General features: G+C 34.7%; 1 protein-coding gene across 1 annotated transcript; it reads left to right on the forward strand.

Annotated features, from left to right (window-relative positions):
• Positions 1 to 1,586: 1,586 nt before the first annotated feature.
• On the forward strand, positions 1,587 to 2,615 carry LOC118745059. The gene has a single exon (XM_036478596.1). The coding sequence runs from the start codon at positions 1,587 to 1,589 to the stop codon at positions 2,613 to 2,615; it is 1,029 nt and encodes a 342-aa protein (XP_036334489.1).
• The last annotated feature ends 18,479 nt before the right edge of the window (positions 2,616 to 21,094 follow it).

Consider the following 21,094-nt stretch of genomic DNA (forward strand, 5'->3'; position numbering starts at 1 on the left):
GAGCTAAAGTCCCAGAAACTTTCTTACAGAGAAGGAAAAAGGAACAAAACTTCTCTGAACTATGACTTTGAAATGTTTGAATATTAGAGTTAATCAAAAAAGAACTGAAAGATAGTTATGCAAATAAAGTTAACGAAAGACTTAAGGAACGAACTTTTCTTTCACAGAAAATGAAAAATTGTTCCATACATGGACAGTTAACTATAATGATAAGCGATCTAGAAGTTGAAATGATCCAGCTTTCCTCTGGCTTAGAATTAATATCCGTGATTCTCACTGAAAGACTTTTCCACCGAATACGCAGGCGCCCCTCTCATTCTTAAAGTAAAGTTTTCAAAACTTTTGTTCTCGCCTTGTTCCCTAGCATAGGCGTTCTTAAACTTTTAAGATGATGGAACCCTTACTAAACACCATTCATTTTAAGGAACCCCACATCAAATTACTAAAAATCAAAGGCAGTGCAATTTATATATGAATAAAAACTTTTACTAGAAATAGTATACATACTTTAAATTTTCATGTAAAGAAGGAAATTCTTTCACTGTTATTACTTAATTATTATATAAAATAGTATTTCGGTATAATGTCTGAAAGCTGTGTGCGCATTTCTGGGGTAGCATCTAATTTCGACCTGAATTGGTTTTTTGTATAAGTGTAAGCTGAAAATTCTGTTGACAGAGTACGTTGTGCAGTGGCGGATTTATCGTACAGGCAACATAGGCTGAAGCCTAGGGCGGTAGAATTAAGGGGCGGCAAAATTTAAGACAGCTAAATTAAAAGAAAAAAATTTATTTGGATTCAGCTGCACTTGAAATTGTGTTTGTGTCTGTAAAATATTATTAATGATTCATCTCATTCAATACAATTCAAAATTAGAATTACGCTGCAAATTTTTCCTTAGTATAGCAGTCGTTGAAATTTCCATTTAACTTTCATTCACGCGGCTTAGAAACCTGACGGCGCGCCTGCGCGTGACGCAAAGAAACAGCCGACACGCTGCCCCGAGAACGAGAATCATCTAAAAGGTTACCACACTTGACAACACTGCCGAAAAACGAGCGTGCATTTTCGAGAAAATTCTTGATTCCAAGCCCACCAGTTTTTCATAAGTGTATCATAACGTGAATAATCTGAAGGTCAGCTTCCGTCGTATGTCAAATTAGGCAGTGTATCTGTGTATGGTCTTCTGTTTGTCTTGCGCGAGGTCAAAAAATCTTCCGGATGAGCGATTTTATTTTGTATACTCGCATAGCGCTACTTCAATGTCCTGATAATTGGATTCTACTTGTCCAAACCTCTAAAGCATTTCAGTGCAGAATACATCGTGTTTTACAGATGCATGTACCCGATGAATGTTACGAAATAAGGTATGCTTGCGTGATTTCATAGAAGTATTTTTCTTATAACTACCTGAAATGTAAACAAACATTCAGCAAGGTTAAGCGGACATCACCAAACTCTCTAATTCGTTTGATATTTCTCTACAAAACTTTGCAGCATGCATGAAGTGAGCTCAATTATTCAATATTTGAATTTTTCTAGATCGAAATGAGAATAAGCGATATTGCAACGTTTATTTACTAATTATGGCTGACGGATGCATGAGACTTAGTGGAGCTGGCTATCGAAAAAGAGCATTAGAACAAGATGAAGGACATGCAACTCGAACGCTTGAATTATTTTACACAGAGACTATTGCAGCATTAGTAGCAATTGAAGAAGACCCACATGAAAAAGCAATTACAAGGAACGAAGCTACAGGAATACGTATTCAACTAGAACTTTTGGAGACTGCATTTATGCAAGGTTTATGGAGCTTCTTATTGACATCATTCAATGCAGTCAGCAAGAAATTGCAAAATGTGAATACGACTATTTCTGAAGTGATCTCTTTGTTCAACGGACTCGTTAAAGTTGTGTCTGACACTCGCGAAGAATTCGATCAATATGAAGAGAAAGCTCTCTCTATTTCTACAATTCAGGAATACAAAACACTCAGGCAGCGTCGAAGGAATCAGAATCTACAACCTGGTGAAAATAGGGACAATAGTATCCAATTGAGTGGCCGAGACAACTTTCGTGTCAACACATTCAACGTTATCTTGGACCGTACTTTGACAGAATTGACACGGAGACGTGAGGCGTATCAAAAAATCTATTCGAAATTTTCTCTCATCACTGATATGAAACATCTGAGCAACGAAGAATTACGTGAAAAATCCATCATATTGAGCCAATACTACACCCAAGATCTTAAGGAAAATTTGGGAAATGAAATGGTCTTTTTCAAGGCATACTGCACCGAAAAGAAGATTTTAAATTATTCTCCTCTGGAACTGTTGAAAATGCTGAGACAGGATAATCTGCAGATCTCTTACCCTAATCTTGAAATTGCGTTGCGGATGTTTCTTTCAATTCCTATTTCCAATTGTAGCGCAGAAAGATCGTTTTCTGTTTTAAAACGCGTGAAAAACTATCTCAGATCTTCATTGAGCGAAAACAAACTGAATGCTCTTGCGTTGCTGACTATAGAGTCAGATTTGTTTTTATCTATCGATTGTGAAGATATTATCCGCGAATTCGCAGCTGAAAAATCAAGACGTAAAGAACTGTGAAAAAGAAGTGTTTGAAAGAGGGTTTTTGTTGAATACCTTATCCATGCTGATGTCGAATTTGTTGATTCCGTTATGTATTTCATTATTAACGAACTATATTGTAATAAAGCACTGACAATAACAATCATATTTGATATATATATATTTTTTTTTTTTCGTGAAAAAAAGGGCGGCAAGTTATGAATTGCCTAGGGGCGGCAAATATTTAAATCCGCCACTGACGTTGTGGCAGCAGGAAGCAAAATTAAGATGGCCTTTTTTAGCGACTTCATGATATTTACTCTTAATACTATCCCAAGACTCTTTCAGAGACACAGATTCAAATGTGTGTTTCAATGTCCAAGTACTCTAAAAATCTACACTGAGGGAAAAAAATATTAAAATCAAATAGAAACGTAATTGATCGTACTATACACGTCAACGAAAGTACTGTATATTGGTAAATATTCAATTCAACTACGCGCATTTTAAAATGACCGCGTTCGTACTGAAAGAGCATCCGTGAAGTGAATAATCAAGACAAAAACTAAAAAAAAAATTTAACTTGCATGTTTTGCTTGCAGTGGAATTCGAACCCGAACATCTCTGGATATCAACAACTTGTGGCAAGCATCTGTGCGCACTCAGCCACACCCACACGTATAAATTTGCTTTCAAATGTTGAATATTGTCATGTTGTTAAGTACATACATGTATTCATACATATGTAAGCACATATATATAACATACATATGTACTTACACACATATTTCAATAAACATATTAACATACTCAATTAACATACACTACTTATTAACATTAAGATAGCATAATTACGTTAAGACTTCAGGAGAGTTAACACTCTCTGCATTGTTTTACTGTTACATACATATATTAAGTAAGCTGACGTTTAGCTGAAATTAGTCGAGAACGCAGAACGTATACTTAAACGCAGTCTGTATACGCAGAATTTTGTCGATTACTGGAGCCCTCAGTGTCGCTTACAACACTGTTGCCACTCATCAATGCCTTTTCATAAACTTACCCTTTCAACTACAATTTTACGTGCTATAATAGATTTTAGCTAAATATAAACTACTTAGTTTTCAACAAAAACCTTATTCAATAGTAAATTTCAAATATTTTAAACATATTTTGAATAGGAACTTATAACTTTTTTACCATCTGTATAACTGACGAAGTGGCAACCACCTAAAGAAGGAGAAATCAGCTGACACGGAAAAATCTAAATTCCGCACGGGCTACAACTACAGAAAAATTCTGCGGTGTTGAGTTTTCATTTACATGGCGCTTTGGTAAGACAGATCGTGTCAGCTGACTCGGGTTTACGTACCGGTAGGTTTACGTTCTTGACTAATTTCAGCTTTAATATTTATTACAAATATATTATGTAAGAAATAAAGAGTTCAGTTGTAAAGAAACATCGAAGAAGGTGGTTTAATTTCGCAACGTGACTATATCCATCAACACCACAGCACGCGATTTGTACGGATAAACATGTATGTACTATGTATGTATGTGTGTGATGTCACCGCTGTCAGAGCGGCGCTCTGCATGCTTGGGGTGCGTATATACACTTCAGTGTTGCCAGAACTTTTTGGGCCGACCGGCTAGATTGGCAAAAAAAAGCGGCTAAAAACGGCTAAAATGTTTTAGTGAAATTTCACATAGACTCTGGCAAAAAACGGCTAAAATGTTTTAGTGAAAATTCACATGCTTTATTTAAATAAATCGCAAGAAACGAAAGACTAGTTAACACCATTAATTTATATCGAGTGTATATTCCTCATCATCAAATGAATCACTATTGTATATATCACCTGAATTCATTAATTTTAAGAGCTCGTCATCTACAGTAAAATTATGGCAGCATTTTTCTTCACGTTTTAAACCGTATCTTATATATAAAATAGCGTTTAACGTTTTAACGCACATTGGATTTCTTTGCTTAGTTTTTATTATATTCATTGAACTAAATATTCGCTCTACTTCTGCATTACTTATAGGCAAAACAAGAAAACTAAAAACTAGGTTGCAAAGGTCAGCAAAAGGGTTTTCTCCTAGGGCATTTCGAAATTGATAAACTTCGGCCCAAAATTTTACAGTTGAGTCTAAACTACTCCAGGTATGTAACGTTAACCGTTGCCATTGCATCTCTATGGATGTTATTTCGTCGGCATTATATTTGTGGTTTTGTTGCTGTAGTTGAACAAATACTTTTGGTTTAATTACTCCTAATGCATTTCCAACCGAAAAAAGTAAATTTTTTTAGTGTGGCAATATTTGTAGGGAGGCGTTGGCGTAATTCCTTTATTAAAGTTATAATAAAAACCACTAGGGCTAAAAACGGCTAACTTTTTTTTACAAACCGGCTAACAAACCGGCTGCCGGCTAGATCGAATTTTCTCTGGCTAGTTGCTATCAAAACCGGCTAAATCTAGCCGGAAAACGGCTAAAATGGCAACGCTGATACACTTACATATTCATACTCAGATGTGAACGGTCAAATACGTGCGTAATAAATTTTGTATGAAAATATAATTTTTGAATACGAACATTTTTAAACGATAATCAAATATAAAATATTCATTTTTACTATGCATTATTTCCTCAGTGTATCAATGCTTCGTAAATGGGTTTTGTACCAAACCGATATTACTACTAGCATCAGAAAAATAATCTGCCAGAGATTTCAGCTTATTGACTAAGTGCCCAGTTATGTCATTTCATATTTCATTTAGCATTTCATCGCGTTCATTAGAAAAAAAAACTATCAAGCGCAAGCTCAACGCTCTTATGCAGGTATGTCACTCAGTACGGCGATCATACTAACTACGTCTACATATCGTCGGTCCCTACGAAGACTAGCACATTTCACTATTAGCGTGGAAGACTAGCACATTTCATTATTCGCGTCGAAAAGTAGCACATTTAAGATTTTTGCGTGGAAGAGTAGCATATTTAAGGTTTAAAGTAAATCATAGAAGCACAATTTATATTGGAAATCCAAGTGCTTATTTTATATTTCTATAATTGTATTATAAAATTCATGAAATTCAAACGGTATTTGCCGAAGATCATCCACTTTTCTATTTTAATGAAAATTCTTAAAAATAAATAAATAAACATAGTGGAAAACAATATCAGTTTGAAATGAGGTGCTCTTGATATGACTGCATGCTATAAATAGATTCCCTGCGGAAGACGCAAATATGCATCGAAAAAATTTGGAGGAAAATAAACGATTATTTTATTTGTAATAAAAGACCGAAAAGCTCCATACAAAACATTAAACTTTCGGCTTAGTCGTGGAGAAATAATTATAAAATACCTGTATGTTTGGTTTTTGTACGACTGCTAGTACCACTTTATAGAAATTCGCTACTCTTCCACGCGAGAATCTGAAAAGTGCCACTTTTCGACGCGAATAATGAAATGTGCTAGTCTTCGACGCGAATTGTGCAACGTGCTAATCTTCCACGGTAATTTTAGATGTGCTACTCTTCGCTGGGAGCGTCGATATGTACACTTTTACAGAACTTTTGTTTCCGGGTGCAACTCAAACCGACCGCCGTGCTTATTCATACCAAAATTAATTTCGCTGAACCTCACAGAGTTCTCTACGGCAGGCTTTCCCAAAGTGGGTGCCGCGAGCGTATGCCTGGGGTGCCGCTAGTGGCTAGAGTATACTAGTGGTGCGGGCAAATTCTTTAAACTTTCCATACACAACGCAAGCGGTTTGATCAAACTTCAACATGGCGGCCAGAAAACCAAAAAATTTTGATTTTTATTAAAATGACCTTCAGCGGCTCGTCAAACCCCGTACACAACACAAATGACTCGCAGCAAAGGAATATGTATTTCGCTTCATTTTTAAACCGCTTGTCAACGAAAAATTGAATCAGAAAATTTAGAAAAATTGCCGAAAACGTACCCTTTTCACAACCACTTTCGGCAATTTTTTAGACCTAACCTGCATTTCATCCACTTTTCTTCTTGTTTTCGGATGAATTTTCGGATTTTTTGCTGGCTAGGCTGTTCTCGTAACAAGCGCGGCAGCTTCGCGCACCTGTATATTTTACTTATTCTTTGGAACTTCACAATCACACTGTGAAAGAGCGCACCAACACGATTTTAGAAGCAGTCTTCTCGTGTTATTGAGGTAACCATTCGCAATTCAAATCGAAGAAGAACTTTTGATGAGCGAAGTACTTGAGACTTAAACCACTAGCGACGAAATTTTTACAGCTATCGCCAAATTTGTACAGAAAAATGGTTTGAAATGGAGCAAGTGTGCGGTTACTTGTAGTGGTTGGAAAAACGAAAGGAGCGATGTCTAGGATGAAGCTAGAGGCAGAAAACGCCACGAGAGGTCACTGTATGATCCGTCGATATAACCTGGCGACTAGAAAGATGCCGCCACTAGATTTAAAACCCGTATTGGATGACGCTACGAATGTATGTAACAGAAGCCTGCGAAATTAAAATACATATTTGGTTTTATTATATAACGTCGAGATTTTTTTATTGGTGACATGTATATTTTAGAATTTCTAGAAATTTGCATGAAAACCCCATAGATAAACAAAGTAAATCAGAAAAACGTATGTAACTTCGAAGTTAACGCTAAGAAAAATTGATAAATGTTATTTTGTTAGCGTTATGCCATTACCAGCGTTAACTTGGAAGCGTTAAAAAAAAACATTGTCGAATATTTTGCCAACATTGACTATGAGGATGTCTACAGCTGGATAACAAATCCGTTTTCATGTGACCCGAAAAGCAAACCTACTGAGATGACATATTGAGCTTTTGAAAGCCTTCTGGATATCAGTGAAGACAGCACTTTGAATATTAAATACTACGAAGGGAGCCAAGAGAGTTCTGGATGCAAGTGTATGCACTGGTGTTGGCAAGATTGCATGAAAAATACTAATGACTTTTACTTTTACATTTCTATGTGAGACTGCATTTTCAACAAATGCTTACATAAACAAGTGATTTTTAAGCAAAAAGAAAAACCGACTTCAATTCCCATATAAAAATTTAAAACTATAGTTAATCTCTTCTTGATCCAATAATCGGATTTAAACCAAATTGGAATGAGACCACCTTTGAGGTAACACCTTTCCTTCAAAAGAATAATTATAGTAATCAGTTAACGTGGTCCAAAGTTATTCGGTAACATACATAAAAAAATTATTATAAAATATTCGGACGAATTGATAACCTTCTCTTTTTGTGAAGTCAGTTAAAAACAAATACACCATTAAGCTTTCAGCGTAAAATGATTTCAGGGCAAAACAGTCGAAGCTCACAATAAGCTTAAAGGAAATAATGAAATCGTCAAAACAAGTTCAGTTTAAAGCTAAAGGAGCATAAAGTTTGCATTGTGTTTTCTTGTTTTCGTAGACATTTTTCGTAGACTTGAAATTTGGTATGCAGGCATAGCTATGGTAGATGCTTATAGTACGCTATAATTAAATGAGTTTGTAAAAGGGGGCGTTGCACATCCTATAGGCGTGGCATTTTTTATCAGCTATAACTTCGGAACCATAAGCTACACGAGATTGAAATTTGGTATGCAGGTATAGTATGGTGGGCGCTTATAAAAATATATAAATATATAAATGGGTTTGTAAAAGGAGGGTGTCACTTCCCATATGCGTGGAATTTTTAACCAGCAATAAATTGGGAACCATATGTCACATGAACCTGTAGTGGGATTCACTAACTTTTAACGACGTGATTTGTTGTTAGTTAAATATTTGTGTTGTTTGCAGTAACAATTGTTCGATTCACTAATTTACCTTTAACGACACTAAACTGCTGACTTTCGCTATTTATTTAAATTGATAAAAAGTGGCACTTCTGTTATTCGAAATGTCAAATCTGCGAAAAGCACAAAAGGAAATTGGAAAAAATCAAACGAAAAAAACGTTTGTTCTTGAAAAGGTAAGTATCATGATATAAAAAAGATGGTAGTTTCATTACTACTATTTTTTGATTATAAAGCAGATTTTTGACATTTCTCCAGATGTAAACATTAAGCATAGCTTTGTCACATTGAAATTTTTTGATAGGAGAGATTTTCTTTTAAATATTTGGGAGTAAAATTTACATACAAACATTAGTAATTAGATGTGTTCGATAACCAAATTTGAACTCTTTTCTCAAGCGTTTAAAAGATCCTTTGAATAATGTCGATGTGCAAAGATGAAGAAATAAAATAATATCTAGTTTTGAAACATTTATTTATTAAAAAGCTGTTTTTCATTTTATTTGAAACAAAATAAATTAATTTACATAACAAAACTCTTTTTTTTTGTTAAATAGTCCGAAGATGTATTGTTAGATATTTCGTCATTAAAGCATAGTCCGAAACTAGAATTCGGAGAAGGTTGACTGGTATAATTGCCCTCACAATGAAAGGAGTCACAATTCAGAATTCTCCGGAAGTGAAGTATCTAACTCTGGATACAAAACTATCGTGGAAATCTAACGAGGAATACAAAACCTCTCAAGAATGGGCAGCATTTTGGCAATGTAAACTGGTCACCATAGGGAATCCTCTGGATTTATACCTCTATGATCAGACCCATAATTAGCTATGCGTCAGTGGTATGGTGGAGCAGATTCTCAATCAAGAGCTTGGGAAGTCTGCTTGCAAAACTTCAAAGAACTACTGCCGTGTGCGGTACGAAAGATTTCTCTACAACACGTGGACCTCTACAACACGAGAAACCTCTTGATGCACTGCTGCACTTACCGTCACTTTGTGTTTTCATACGTGGGAAAGCCTTAAAGACCCCCTGCAAACTAAAAAAAAACGGATGCTGGTATAACACTGAGTGGGGCCAGGCGGAAATTGCTGGCGGCAGAGATCTGAGCACTTGTGTCTTTGCAATGTCACAGGATAGTACGCCACCTTTACCCTTGTTCAAGAGATTCCCTGAAGCCGAATGCTGGTTTAATACCAGCACTGAGCCCGGACTCACACATAATCGAATATTCACTTATGGCTCCAAAACTGACTCTGGGTCATGATCTGAGGTCTTTATCGGAGTTAATGGGGACAAGATTAACTTTTCTCTTGGCAAGTATGCTTCGGTCTTGCAGGCTGGAGTATTTGCAATCCTCGAGGATATGGACTACGTGGTGGAAAATAGGTGGAGCGGAAGGAGTTTACGGGACGACCAAGCTGCACTTAACACACTACTTACTTCCAGATTTTGAGTGCCAGTTAAGTCGGGAGTACCTCCTCTCGTTCATAACTATAATATTTATCATATCATGAAATCCAATTTGCGTTATTGCGCATATCGAAGACAAATTTCCTTATAATTTTGTAAATATTTTTTTTTTTACAATAAATAAATGATTATTGAGGACTGGGTATGGCAGCACGAAATGTCACAATCTGCTTAATTGTCAGGTAGTTAACATGGCGTCCGAAAAGTGACAATGAAACTACCTTCTTTTTTGTATCGTGGTAAGTATTGTAATGAATTCAATGAAAAATAATCGTGCTTTATAATTTAATTACTTTTACTTTTCTTCTTTTATTTTAGGGCGGCCTCAACTAGCCAAGCAGCCACGATGATAGACTTCTTCCAAGAAATTCCGGGGCTGGCCGGAGGTAAGTTTCATCGGCTGCATGGCAAGCTGTAACATGAAAAGAAATTGGAGGAGATGGCTTCCAAGCTAAATGCCGTCCGAGGAGCTGAAAAGTCTGTCGACCAATGGCGTACGGTAAGTTATAAGCCCACTAAGTTGGAACGTACCAGAAAAGACCGGTGCTGTGCGGGAAAACTGTGATTTGTGAAAAAATAATATGTTTTGTTAAGTATTGTTGTTAACTTAAAAATATCGTTTTTATTGCAAACATATATATGTGTGTATGTAAATACAAGTGGTGTACAACAGTGGAGTCTATCCCATGCATTGCTACTGCGCACAGTCTCGTTCTTTGAGTGTACATACATGTATGCTCATTCATTCTATGGAATATTCTATCTGTTTATTTTTATACCCGAGCGCACTTGTGCACAAGGGTATATTAATTTTGTTCACATAACGGTTGTTTGTAACAGCCAAAACGAATCGAGATAGATATAGACAAATGTATACATAAATGATCAGGATGAAAAAAGAAATCGATTAAGCCATGTCTGTCTGTCCGTCCGTCTGTCCGTCTGTCCGTCTGTCCGTCTGTCCGTCTGTCCGTGTACACGATAACTCGAGCAAAAATTGAGATATCTCAACGAAATTTGGTATGTAGGTTTCCCTTAATCCAAGGTAGGTTGGTATTGAAAATGGGCTAAATCGGACTTTAACCACGCCCACTTCCCATATAACGGTAATTTCCAGAAATACGAAAACCGCGATATTTTAGTAACTACTGGAGATTATTCACTCAAAATTGATATTTATAATAAGTTTTAGACGAAAAATAAGAATATTATAAATTTTTGGAAAATGGGCGTAGCCACGCCCACTTATGGTTACATGTGTATATCTTGGTAACCGCTGCACCAATTTCTTCCAAACTTGGCACAGTTGTTGGCCTTCGCATAACATACCAAACGGCCGAAAATTTTTAAAATCGCTCAATAACCACGTCTACTTCCCATATAACGGTAATTTTCAGAAATACGAAAACTGCGATATTTTAGTAACTACTGGAGATTATTCACTCAAAATTGATATTTATAATAAGTTTTAGACGAAAAATAAGAATATTATAAATTTTTGGAAAATGGGCGTAGCCACGCCCACTTATGGTTACATGTGTATATCTTGGTAACCGCTGCTCCAATTTCTTCCAAACTTGGCACAGTTGTTGGCCTTCGCACAGCATACCAAATGGCCCAAAATTTTTAAAATCGGACAATAACGACGCCTACCTCCAAAAAAAACAACAATACAAAATCTTCGATAAATCAGTAAATATTGAAGCTAATTTATTCAAAATTGATGCTTGCAACAATTCTTTAGCAAGAAATACGTTTATGGTAAAATTTTGGAAAATGGGCGTGGCACCGCCCACTTATGATCACATATATGTATATCGGTAACCGTTCTACCAATTTGTACCAAACTCGGTATTTTTATTGTGCTTGCTACATAAAAGCAAAACGTTGAAAATTATTGAAATCGGACTAAAATTACGGTCGCTTTTCCTTTAACGGTACATTTCAGAAATGCTTGAAACTGCAATATATATTGAAATTTAAGGACGCTAATTTACTCAAAATTGATACACCTCGGCTTAACATCTAGCGGAAGGTTTCGGAAAGGTGAAAAAACATATATTTAATACTTGCGCCGGGTATTTAATGTTCCGCTCCACCCGAACTTAGACTTTCTTACTTGTTAATAATCCTTTTTTTGCATTCTTTCATAAATATGTAGGTGTGGCGCGATTTTAAAAGTAGGACTAGTGTTCGAGTGCGTGACCGGAAAAGGCAGCAGGCGTCAACCGGCAACAGGCCCGTGAAACAGCCTCCTTTAACGGAGCTGGAGTAGCTATTATTGGAAGCCACTATATTGGGGGCATGAGTCAGTAGCAGAAAAAGTACCATTTGACTTGGTAAGTTTTAAATGGATTATTTATTTGTGACCTATTGTTAACCACTTTTTTGTTATTAGGAGCTCCAATTGGCCCTGGAAGACGGTGAGGAGATAGTCTTTCAGGGTGAAGCAGTGGAGTCCGAAGACCAAATAAAAACTGAAGTGCGGCCGGAGACTCTAAAAACGCCTACAATGAGAACTCCGCGCAGGGGATTGCAGAGGAAAAGAGAAGAGGAGCAGAGCGAAACCGAAAAGAAGTTTTTGGAAGTTGCACAAACGCAAGCCGATTCATTGAAGATATTTAATTTGTCATTAGGAGATTTTTCAATTTTTACTATTTTTGATAAATACGTAGATGCTGGCGGAAAACTTTTCTAGACTGGTGGAGACACCATTCCAGCTGGTGGGGAAACTCCGGATATATGGAGAAGGACTGAAAGCCTGCGCCGATGCCATAAATAATTTGGCAAGGGCACTCGGTAGTGATGAGCGATATTTCACTACCGGTGATTTTATCACTGTGATTTAAAAATCGCTTATAGTGATTGCTACTGCTAGGCCACAATATCAGTGATTGGTGATTTTTCTACTCGCATGATATTTCACTGTAAAAGAAAATCACATACGGCTAGTCAACAGAAGTTGCGAATGGTGATTTTGCTCGTATGTATATTGTGTTTTTTCACTCTTTTCACTGATACTGAAAAATCACTATTTCGCCCATCACTAGCACTCGGTCCCCAATAATTTTTTTAAATCTACTTAAAAGATAGTATTTCCTTGATACAGATATTCCATCATTGCTGGAATTGGAAATACCATCTTTTGATTGGGCTTTAGGTTAAAAATTAGGCTAAGAAAATAAATTTGTCCCATTTATTTAATAAGCAGTGCGCGCTTCCACTCCACAACGCCTTGGTTCAAACCCAGGTCAAAGCAACATCGCAAAAATATAGAAAAAAGGATTTTTCTTAATAGCGGTCGTCCCTCGGCAGGCAATGGCAAACCTCCGAGTGTATTTCTGCCATGAAAAACAGTTTCTCATAAAAATACAATCGCCATTCGGAGTCGGCGTAAAACTGTAGGTCCCTCCGCTTTGTGTGTCAACATCAAGAGGAGAAACTCGGCCAAACACTTACATATGTGTACGCGCCAATCTATTATATTATTATTATATAACACATAGTTTGTTATATTATGTACTTTGCTTGCCCGAAAATTAGAAATGGGACTTCTTTACGAGTTCTGACAAATTCATTTTTTCTTTATTAGTTTTAATTTATTTAAAAGAAAAACTCTGTCATTATAACGAAATCCATATAAAACAGTACAGTACAGTATTTATGAAAATTTAAATTTACCGAATTTTTATAAATCCTGTACAAGGTTTACAACTTTGTTTTATATGGCTTTCGTTATAATATGACCTGTTTTTCTTTTAAATGAATTAAAAATAAAGAAAAACTCAATTTGTCAGAACTTGTAAGGAGGTCGATTTTCTAATTATCGGGCGACCAGTGTAATTACTGAGGCCTTTACTTGAAACAAAAAAAAAAAACATTTTTTTAAGTAAATTTTTTAAAATAAATGGGGCATATTCATAGTCGAAATAAAATTTACGCTAAGTTAGTAGCCGTTTTTTGACATACAGCTCTACTCAAAGATGCAGCACGAGAAATAAAAATGATATTTTGCAGCTTATGTTTCTTTATTTTTAATAATACTCACTTAAAATATAATTCAATCTATAAAAGAATCCAGATAAATACAAGTTTCAAAAATTGCACAAATTACAAAAAAAAAATAATCAAACTTAAAAAAGTTTTCATCAGAATTGAAAATTTTTCCAAAAATTCTGATTGAAAAGTTTGAAATTTTTATGACAGTTTTTGAGGTTTGATGAATATTTGTGTAATTTGTAAATTTTTGAAACTTTTATTTACACTGCCGGAAAAAAATATTGTCACAGCCAATTTTTCACAATATTTGCAAAAAAATTTTATTCTAATATTTTTCCGCTAATTTTTTATAAAACTATGGTTCATTCTACAACAAAAAAACGTGAAAATATAATTTCTAGCCTTTGTGGGAAACCCCTGAAAATTCAATACATTTTCATGCAAATTTTCAACTTTTTAATAGTCTTATAAATATAATATAAATTTTATTGTAATAAATTGGAGTAGCTAGGATTTATCGTTGATTCCATAAAAACAAATTTCGAAAATACTTTGTATGGAAAAATAGCATAACACCTTCAATAAATAATTCTAATCTAATTAAAAAGTTGAAAATTTCCATAAAAAATTATTAAATTTTCGCGAATTATTAGAATAAAAATTGTTGCGTATATTGTGAATCTGCTACTAACTTAGCGTCAATTTTATTTCGACTATGAATATGCACCATTAACCCCTATTGCAATTGTCAACTATGTATAAATATTCTCAATACCGTTATCAATCAAATAGAATTGATAATTTATTTTTAATCTCAAGACTGAATGGATTACTTTTTAGTATTTATTTTATTTATGAATAAAGTACCTGAAGGATCTTTTAATTTTAAAAGTGCTGAAGTTTGTAGTGGTAATAGTTCTAAAATAGTATATGGATGTATATACATATGCCGTCGCTGTGGCTGATGAGAAGTTCAATAATAATGTCTATCTCATGATATCTATACCACCGTATAAAGGTACTGGCCCAATGCAGGCTTGCTTTGCTTGCTTCGCTTTGAGAACTGTCAAAAGTTATTTGGGATATACTAAAACATATGAAGGGTGGCGAAATGGCAGCTTTGCTTCACTTGCTTTAAGCGCCTTAAAGTTTCAAATAAGCAAACGCTTTATTTGAAAGCGTTTTGTAGGCTTTTGACAAAAAGGTATGTTCCCGTTCTAAATAAATTCAAACAAACCGCTGAACAAAAATTTGCTTACGTAATTAAAAAAATATATATGTATAATAAAAGTAATTCAAAGTTCAATAAAAATGATTCTATGTTTCCATATCTATATTTAACATGTCGCTGTAAAAAGTTGCTAAGTCCATTTTTACAAATTTTACAGGAACTTTGAATACAAGATTTTGCGTGTTTAAAGCAAAGCAAAACTCCATACGTATCAGTAGTATTCGATTTTTATTAAAAGATTTCGCATTATTTTGGCCTTATCGGATATTCGGGGCTTCTTTTTGACTTAGAAAATTTGTCTCTTATTGAATATAAACGAGAAAAAATGAAACTAGTGCCGTAATCCTTATTTTCTCTTGCTTCCTATATCAAAATATAATGTTTCATAAAATGTAGACTTAGCAACTTTTCACAAAGCTAGCGATATTTATGATGTCAAACTGCTGGTCAGTCGTCTCTTGAAAATTCGAATTTTTTTTTGGGGTTTGTTGTTTTTAATAAATGTAATATATGTAGTTATATATATATGTATAATTGTTATCATTCCTTTGAAATGCAAAAATTAATTTGCATTAATTTAAAAATAAATCTGAAAATATTGTTTTGTATTTCTTTCCTTAAATCCCACTTTGACCCATTTAGAGTGCTCCAATCGAGTCCAAATGTATGACCGACCCCCACTAACTTTGGACGGCCGATCCACCCATGCCAGTGGCACACCCCCTGGAACTCCCATGGGGGGTTCCCCATACAATCATTTCAAAAAATCACCATTTTTGGCCTTTACATGAAAAAATCAGCTAAATGGCTATGTTTTTTCTTTATTTATTTATAATAATATTTATTATTTATTTATAATAATTTCTATTTTTTCTCTTAAGAAATTTATTTAGTCAGAACATATGTAAATGAAAAAATTAATTTAAGTGAGTTATAGAAAAGAAACTAAAAACAATGATTGTTTGAAGTCTTTTTTACTTTCAAGTCTGGGCAATTTCGCACGGCTCTCTAATGTCGTCGCCATAACAGCCTCTACATTTTCCGGTATAACCCGTTTGGAAACGCTAGCTGGCAATTGAACATGTCGTTCCGTTCCTTGTATGTGTGATGGAATTTTTGGATCATTAAACGGTGGATCATCTTGATTTAAATATTCTTTCAATGTATCGTACGGAATGCTTCGCGTGAATGGTGGTTCAAATACGATATTTATATCATTCAAATTGATCATTTCCGTATAACTTGTGCAATTAAAGTTTATATCTGGTTTTTTATAAAATCTAAGTTCCATTGGCTCGTCAACATCGGTTCGATAGCGTAGAATTTTCTTGATGGCACAGTCGCGCTTTTCTTTGCTATCATCAAACAACATTGATAACAAGATATTTTCCGAATGCGCATAATATGAATTATCTTTGATTACTTGATTGACAATTTTGCGTTGTGGCATTGATGACATAGACGTTGCTCCTTGCTCTTCAGTTTCCATCACAAATGCATCCATTGTTAGTCTTCTCTGATTATCTTGATCGTGCATGAACTCTTTGAGGCGTTCGGGAACCCAGCCGCATGCACATGGAGCTGCCTTCAAATCGCATTTACATGTTCCAATGTAAAAAATTGTTTCCAGAGATTTTACATACTCTGTAAATTGTTGGGTGTTGTTTCTTCTCTTGATTTGCTCTTGATACTTGTCAAGCAATTTATTCAATTTATTAAATACACTTTTTTTCAGCATTATTTCCATACCAAGTTTTTCCCAAATTCCAATCAACTTATCTTGTACTTGAATAGTGAATGATTTATGGGAAAACTTTTTTTGTTCTGTTTTAGCACGTTCGCTTAAGTAAAAATAATATCTCAAGATATCCAGATGGGTTGGTAAATTAAGATCAGTTATATCAGTAGACACACCAAAAACAGTAACATCATGCTTGGGTATATGACTCATTGGGTTTTCGATAGTTGTTGATGTAGTTGCTTCATCTTGCGGTGTAGAGGATGGTGGATTCATTGTAAACTTTTTGATTTGGAATGGTCACTTCACTTATTATTTTTTTTGAAATATTTTTTTTTATCTGAAATTAGCACTTCACACTTTGAGTTCTTCACAACGACTTAATGCATTCACAAAAACTGTTGCGTTATATATGGTCTACGAGACGAGGTAACCTGCTGTGTCTTGTGGTGGCTTAAAAAAACAACACAAGCAATTTTACGATCTGCAATTGTGTCACAGTGATACCTTCATTGTTTAAAAGGGTTGCGGTGCATTCCAGTGATACCTTAATTGTTAAAATGGTTGCAAAAAAACGCGCATTTCTTAAGAAGGTGCCTTAAAATACCCACAAAAAGGGTTGTAAAAACAACCTTCATTTCTTAAGTAGGTGCTATAAAAAACTACACAAGTAAGTTTACGACATGCAGCTGTGTCTTAAAAAAACGCACACAAGCAATTTTCCGATTTGCAATTGTGTCACAGTGATACCTTCATTTTTTAAAACGGTTGAATAAAAAACCCACACAACTATGTTTACGACATGCAAATGCATCACAGTGATGCCTTGGTTTTAAAAGGGTTGTAAAAACGCTAATTTCTAATAATTTTTTTTTAATTTCTTTTCTATTACTAAGTTAAATTAATTTTTTCATTTACATATGTTCTGACTAAATAAATTTCTAAAGAGAAAAATAAACTCCAAAAAGAAAAAACATAGGCATTTCGCTGATTTTTTCATGTAAAGTGCAAAACCGGCGATTTTTTGAAATGTTTGTATGGTGAACCCCCAGGGGGGTTCCAGGGGGTGTGCCACTAGCATCGGTGGGTCGGGCCTCCAAAGTTAGTGGGGGTCGGTCATACATTTGGACTCGATTGGAGCACTCTAAATGGGTCAAAGTGGGATTTTTCAAAATTTGCCCCTACCCAAAAGTTCGACCCAAATTGAGGGACATCAGAATTCGTTTTAGAGGTATGGTTCCTTCGGCAAAGTTTCTTATTTTGATCCCTAGAATATGATTTTAACAGAGCAATGGGCGATTTTTTTGCCTCCCCACAAATCGACCCGGCCTAATATACACAGAATCAAAGGTAATGATACGTTTGACATCCATATTTTAATATATCTAATAACTTGTGTATATTTAAATTAAAATAGACTTTTCAAATAATTGGCAACCCGCATCAAAATATTACTTTCAAACTAAGAGCTTCCAGCTCTTTCGTCTGATGCCGATTGTGATACATATCTATATTACCAAATTCCCTTAATTCAAGCTCAGTTTGACTTTTTAAACAGATGGCGACCATACTGCATGTAGTTTAGAGATGAAGCATTTCAAAACTCTTTCGATGGATATCCATATTGTAATAACTCATTAAAGTTATTAAATAATTAAATAGTTGGCAACCCACATCAAAAAATTTTCGAAGTCAAACTTTCTTAAACCTTTTTTTTTTGACGCCTTCCTGTACACATTTTCAGACTACAACCAACCTCGCTTGACACCCATATTGTGATACATATTCCAACTTCGATCCTCAAATTAAAAAAAAACATATGGGGATCGATAGAGATCATTGAGGTAAGTATAACGGTATATTCCTCTTCTTGCGGAAACAACAAATACCAAAGTTATTAAGGGTCAAAGTTCAAATTAAACAATTTTTAAATCAAAATTTCTTAAAAACGAATGTATGGATTTTAAAAGTTTTGGTCTCATTCGATAGGAAATCTAGTTCCCTTTAATTTGATATACATACTTTATATATGCCTTGTTTAGTTTTCACAAAAATCTAATTCATGTACGCAGAAAGGAATTCCGCTTCACTTCTGCGGCAACACAGAAAGGAAAATTCTACTTAGGGAGGATAATATTTATATCAAATTAAAGGGAATCAAATTTCCTATCAAATGGGATCAAAGTTTTTAAAATCCATGCATTCGTTTTCAAAAAATTTTGATTTAAAGAATTGTTTAATTTGAACTTTGAGTCTTAATAACTTTTGTAGTTGTTGTTTCCGCAAGAAAAGAAATATACCGTTATACTCACCTCAATGATCTCTATCGATCCCCATATTTTTTTTTTTATTTGAGAATCGAAGCTATTCTGCATTTGTTCCAAAATTTTAATTCATAGTCGCGCCAAAATGCCAAATGAACACAAACGTCAAATCGAAATGTCACGCCACACAAATCTTGGAATTTGAGTAAGCTTTTCACGCACGCCGGCAGTTTAATGTCAAAAATTTCTCATGCACATACAACTTGTATGGGACCAACCGAAATTGACCGGCGTGCGTAAATATTAGATTGGCCTGTAAAACTAATAAAACTGTCACAAAATAAAAATTCGCTCAGAACGAGAGAGTAACACTGAAATGAACGGGATCGCTTTCTAGTAAAAAAATTCTAAAGGCCCGTCCACTACAACTTTGGCGCTGCGTTGACGCTGGCGTCGCTATGACAGCAGCGCGAGTAAGGGCCATGCTTGCTACAATGAACGCTTAGCAGAGAATACTTTGGTCAAAAAATTAACATACTAGCGACAGATAAATCAAAATTTTATATAAATAATTGCATTAAAAACTACATTTCTTGGACGCATTTGATTAAAAAATGATTTTAAATCACACCATTTTGATTTAAATTTCCTTAGCCGCTTACAGCGACAACCTAGAATAAGAAAATATAAGTCAAATGCTCTGAATATTATATTAATAAATATATTCGAGCTGTAGGGCCCTTTTCTCCTTTTATCCTGTAACTTTAAAGCTCACTTTATAATTAAAGGTTGCATTACAATTTATGATTGCGTCTAAAATAAAGCATTTTATTATCGGCTTTAAATTGGTTTACAACCAAGATACATACATACGTTAAAAACTGATAATAGAAATGCTTAACTTTAGACATAGCATTATTTTTAATCCACCCTTTAAATATAAAGTGAGCTTTAAAGTTAAAGGTTACTTCAGAATACAGCTTATTTTCACTATGTCAAATTCAAAGGCATTTGTCGTCAAATAAATGAACGCGCTATATTTATGGATTTCGATCAGGATAGGTCTTTAGTCGTATACGAGTGCAGATAAATCGGCGATCTGTCTGTTTTAGGCACATAATATTATCGGTAAAGGTATGAATAAAGGACGTCAAAATATGACATAGTGAAAACCAGCCATAAGTCAATTTAAACATGAGCGTATCTTTTATTTCAAGCTAACAAAACCACTCTTAAAATTCACAAAAGACATAACACGAGGCAATGAATTCACTCTCCTATAGTCTGTGTACCTGCAATAAACATCACAAATTCCACTGCCCAAAAATTATTGTATCGCAATTTCATTTCCGGAATTGAATAGAGTTTATCCTTTAAAAATTGAGCACACATACATATGTTGACACCAAACAAAGGCAACCGGAATTGAAAATAGAAAATTGGGAAACAAAGCAATGCTACACATTCCGAACAATGAATTCGACTACAATAAACTCTTCGAGAGGATCTAAATACATGCATATATATGTATAAATCACTGTTGCCCCAATGGTTTTGTTACCAAAATTCCCAAAAATGCTACCAAATTCAATGAAAAATTACCAAACTATATAAGTATGTTGCAGGAAAATTATATCAATACTTGAAGGATTGGAAGAATCCCCGAAGCTTTGGTGTATTAAAAAGAAAGTTAAGTTGGAAATGACAATTTTTTCATAGTTAGTCATAAAAACTTAACGATTCATTCCGAATGGAAAAAGTTACCAACCTGGAAAAAAAAAGTTACCAAATTCCAACTTTGGTAAAAAAAAAACTACCAAAACGGCAACGCTGGTATAAATGTATGTACATATAGTGTATGTATGTATGTAGGGAAGCTAACTAAACAGGACATAAAAGCCTGCGATGAAGAAAACGGCAACAAGAATTTGGACCTCATAAAATAAACAATCAAGAAAAAGGTAGAATTGAAAAGTAAAATTGACAGCCATTGT

Source organism: Rhagoletis pomonella, unplaced genomic scaffold, assembly GCF_013731165.1.
Source record: "Rhagoletis pomonella isolate Grant_MI unplaced genomic scaffold, Rhpom_1.0 Rhpom_scaffold_00008, whole genome shotgun sequence".
Taxonomy (NCBI): Eukaryota; Metazoa; Arthropoda; class Insecta; order Diptera; family Tephritidae; genus Rhagoletis; species Rhagoletis pomonella.

What these genes read in the sequence shown, in the direction of transcription:
- LOC118745059 (XM_036478596.1), top strand. Translation starts at nt 1,587, where the DNA reads ATGGCTGACGGATGCATGAGACTTAGTGGAGCTGGCTATCGAAAAAGA.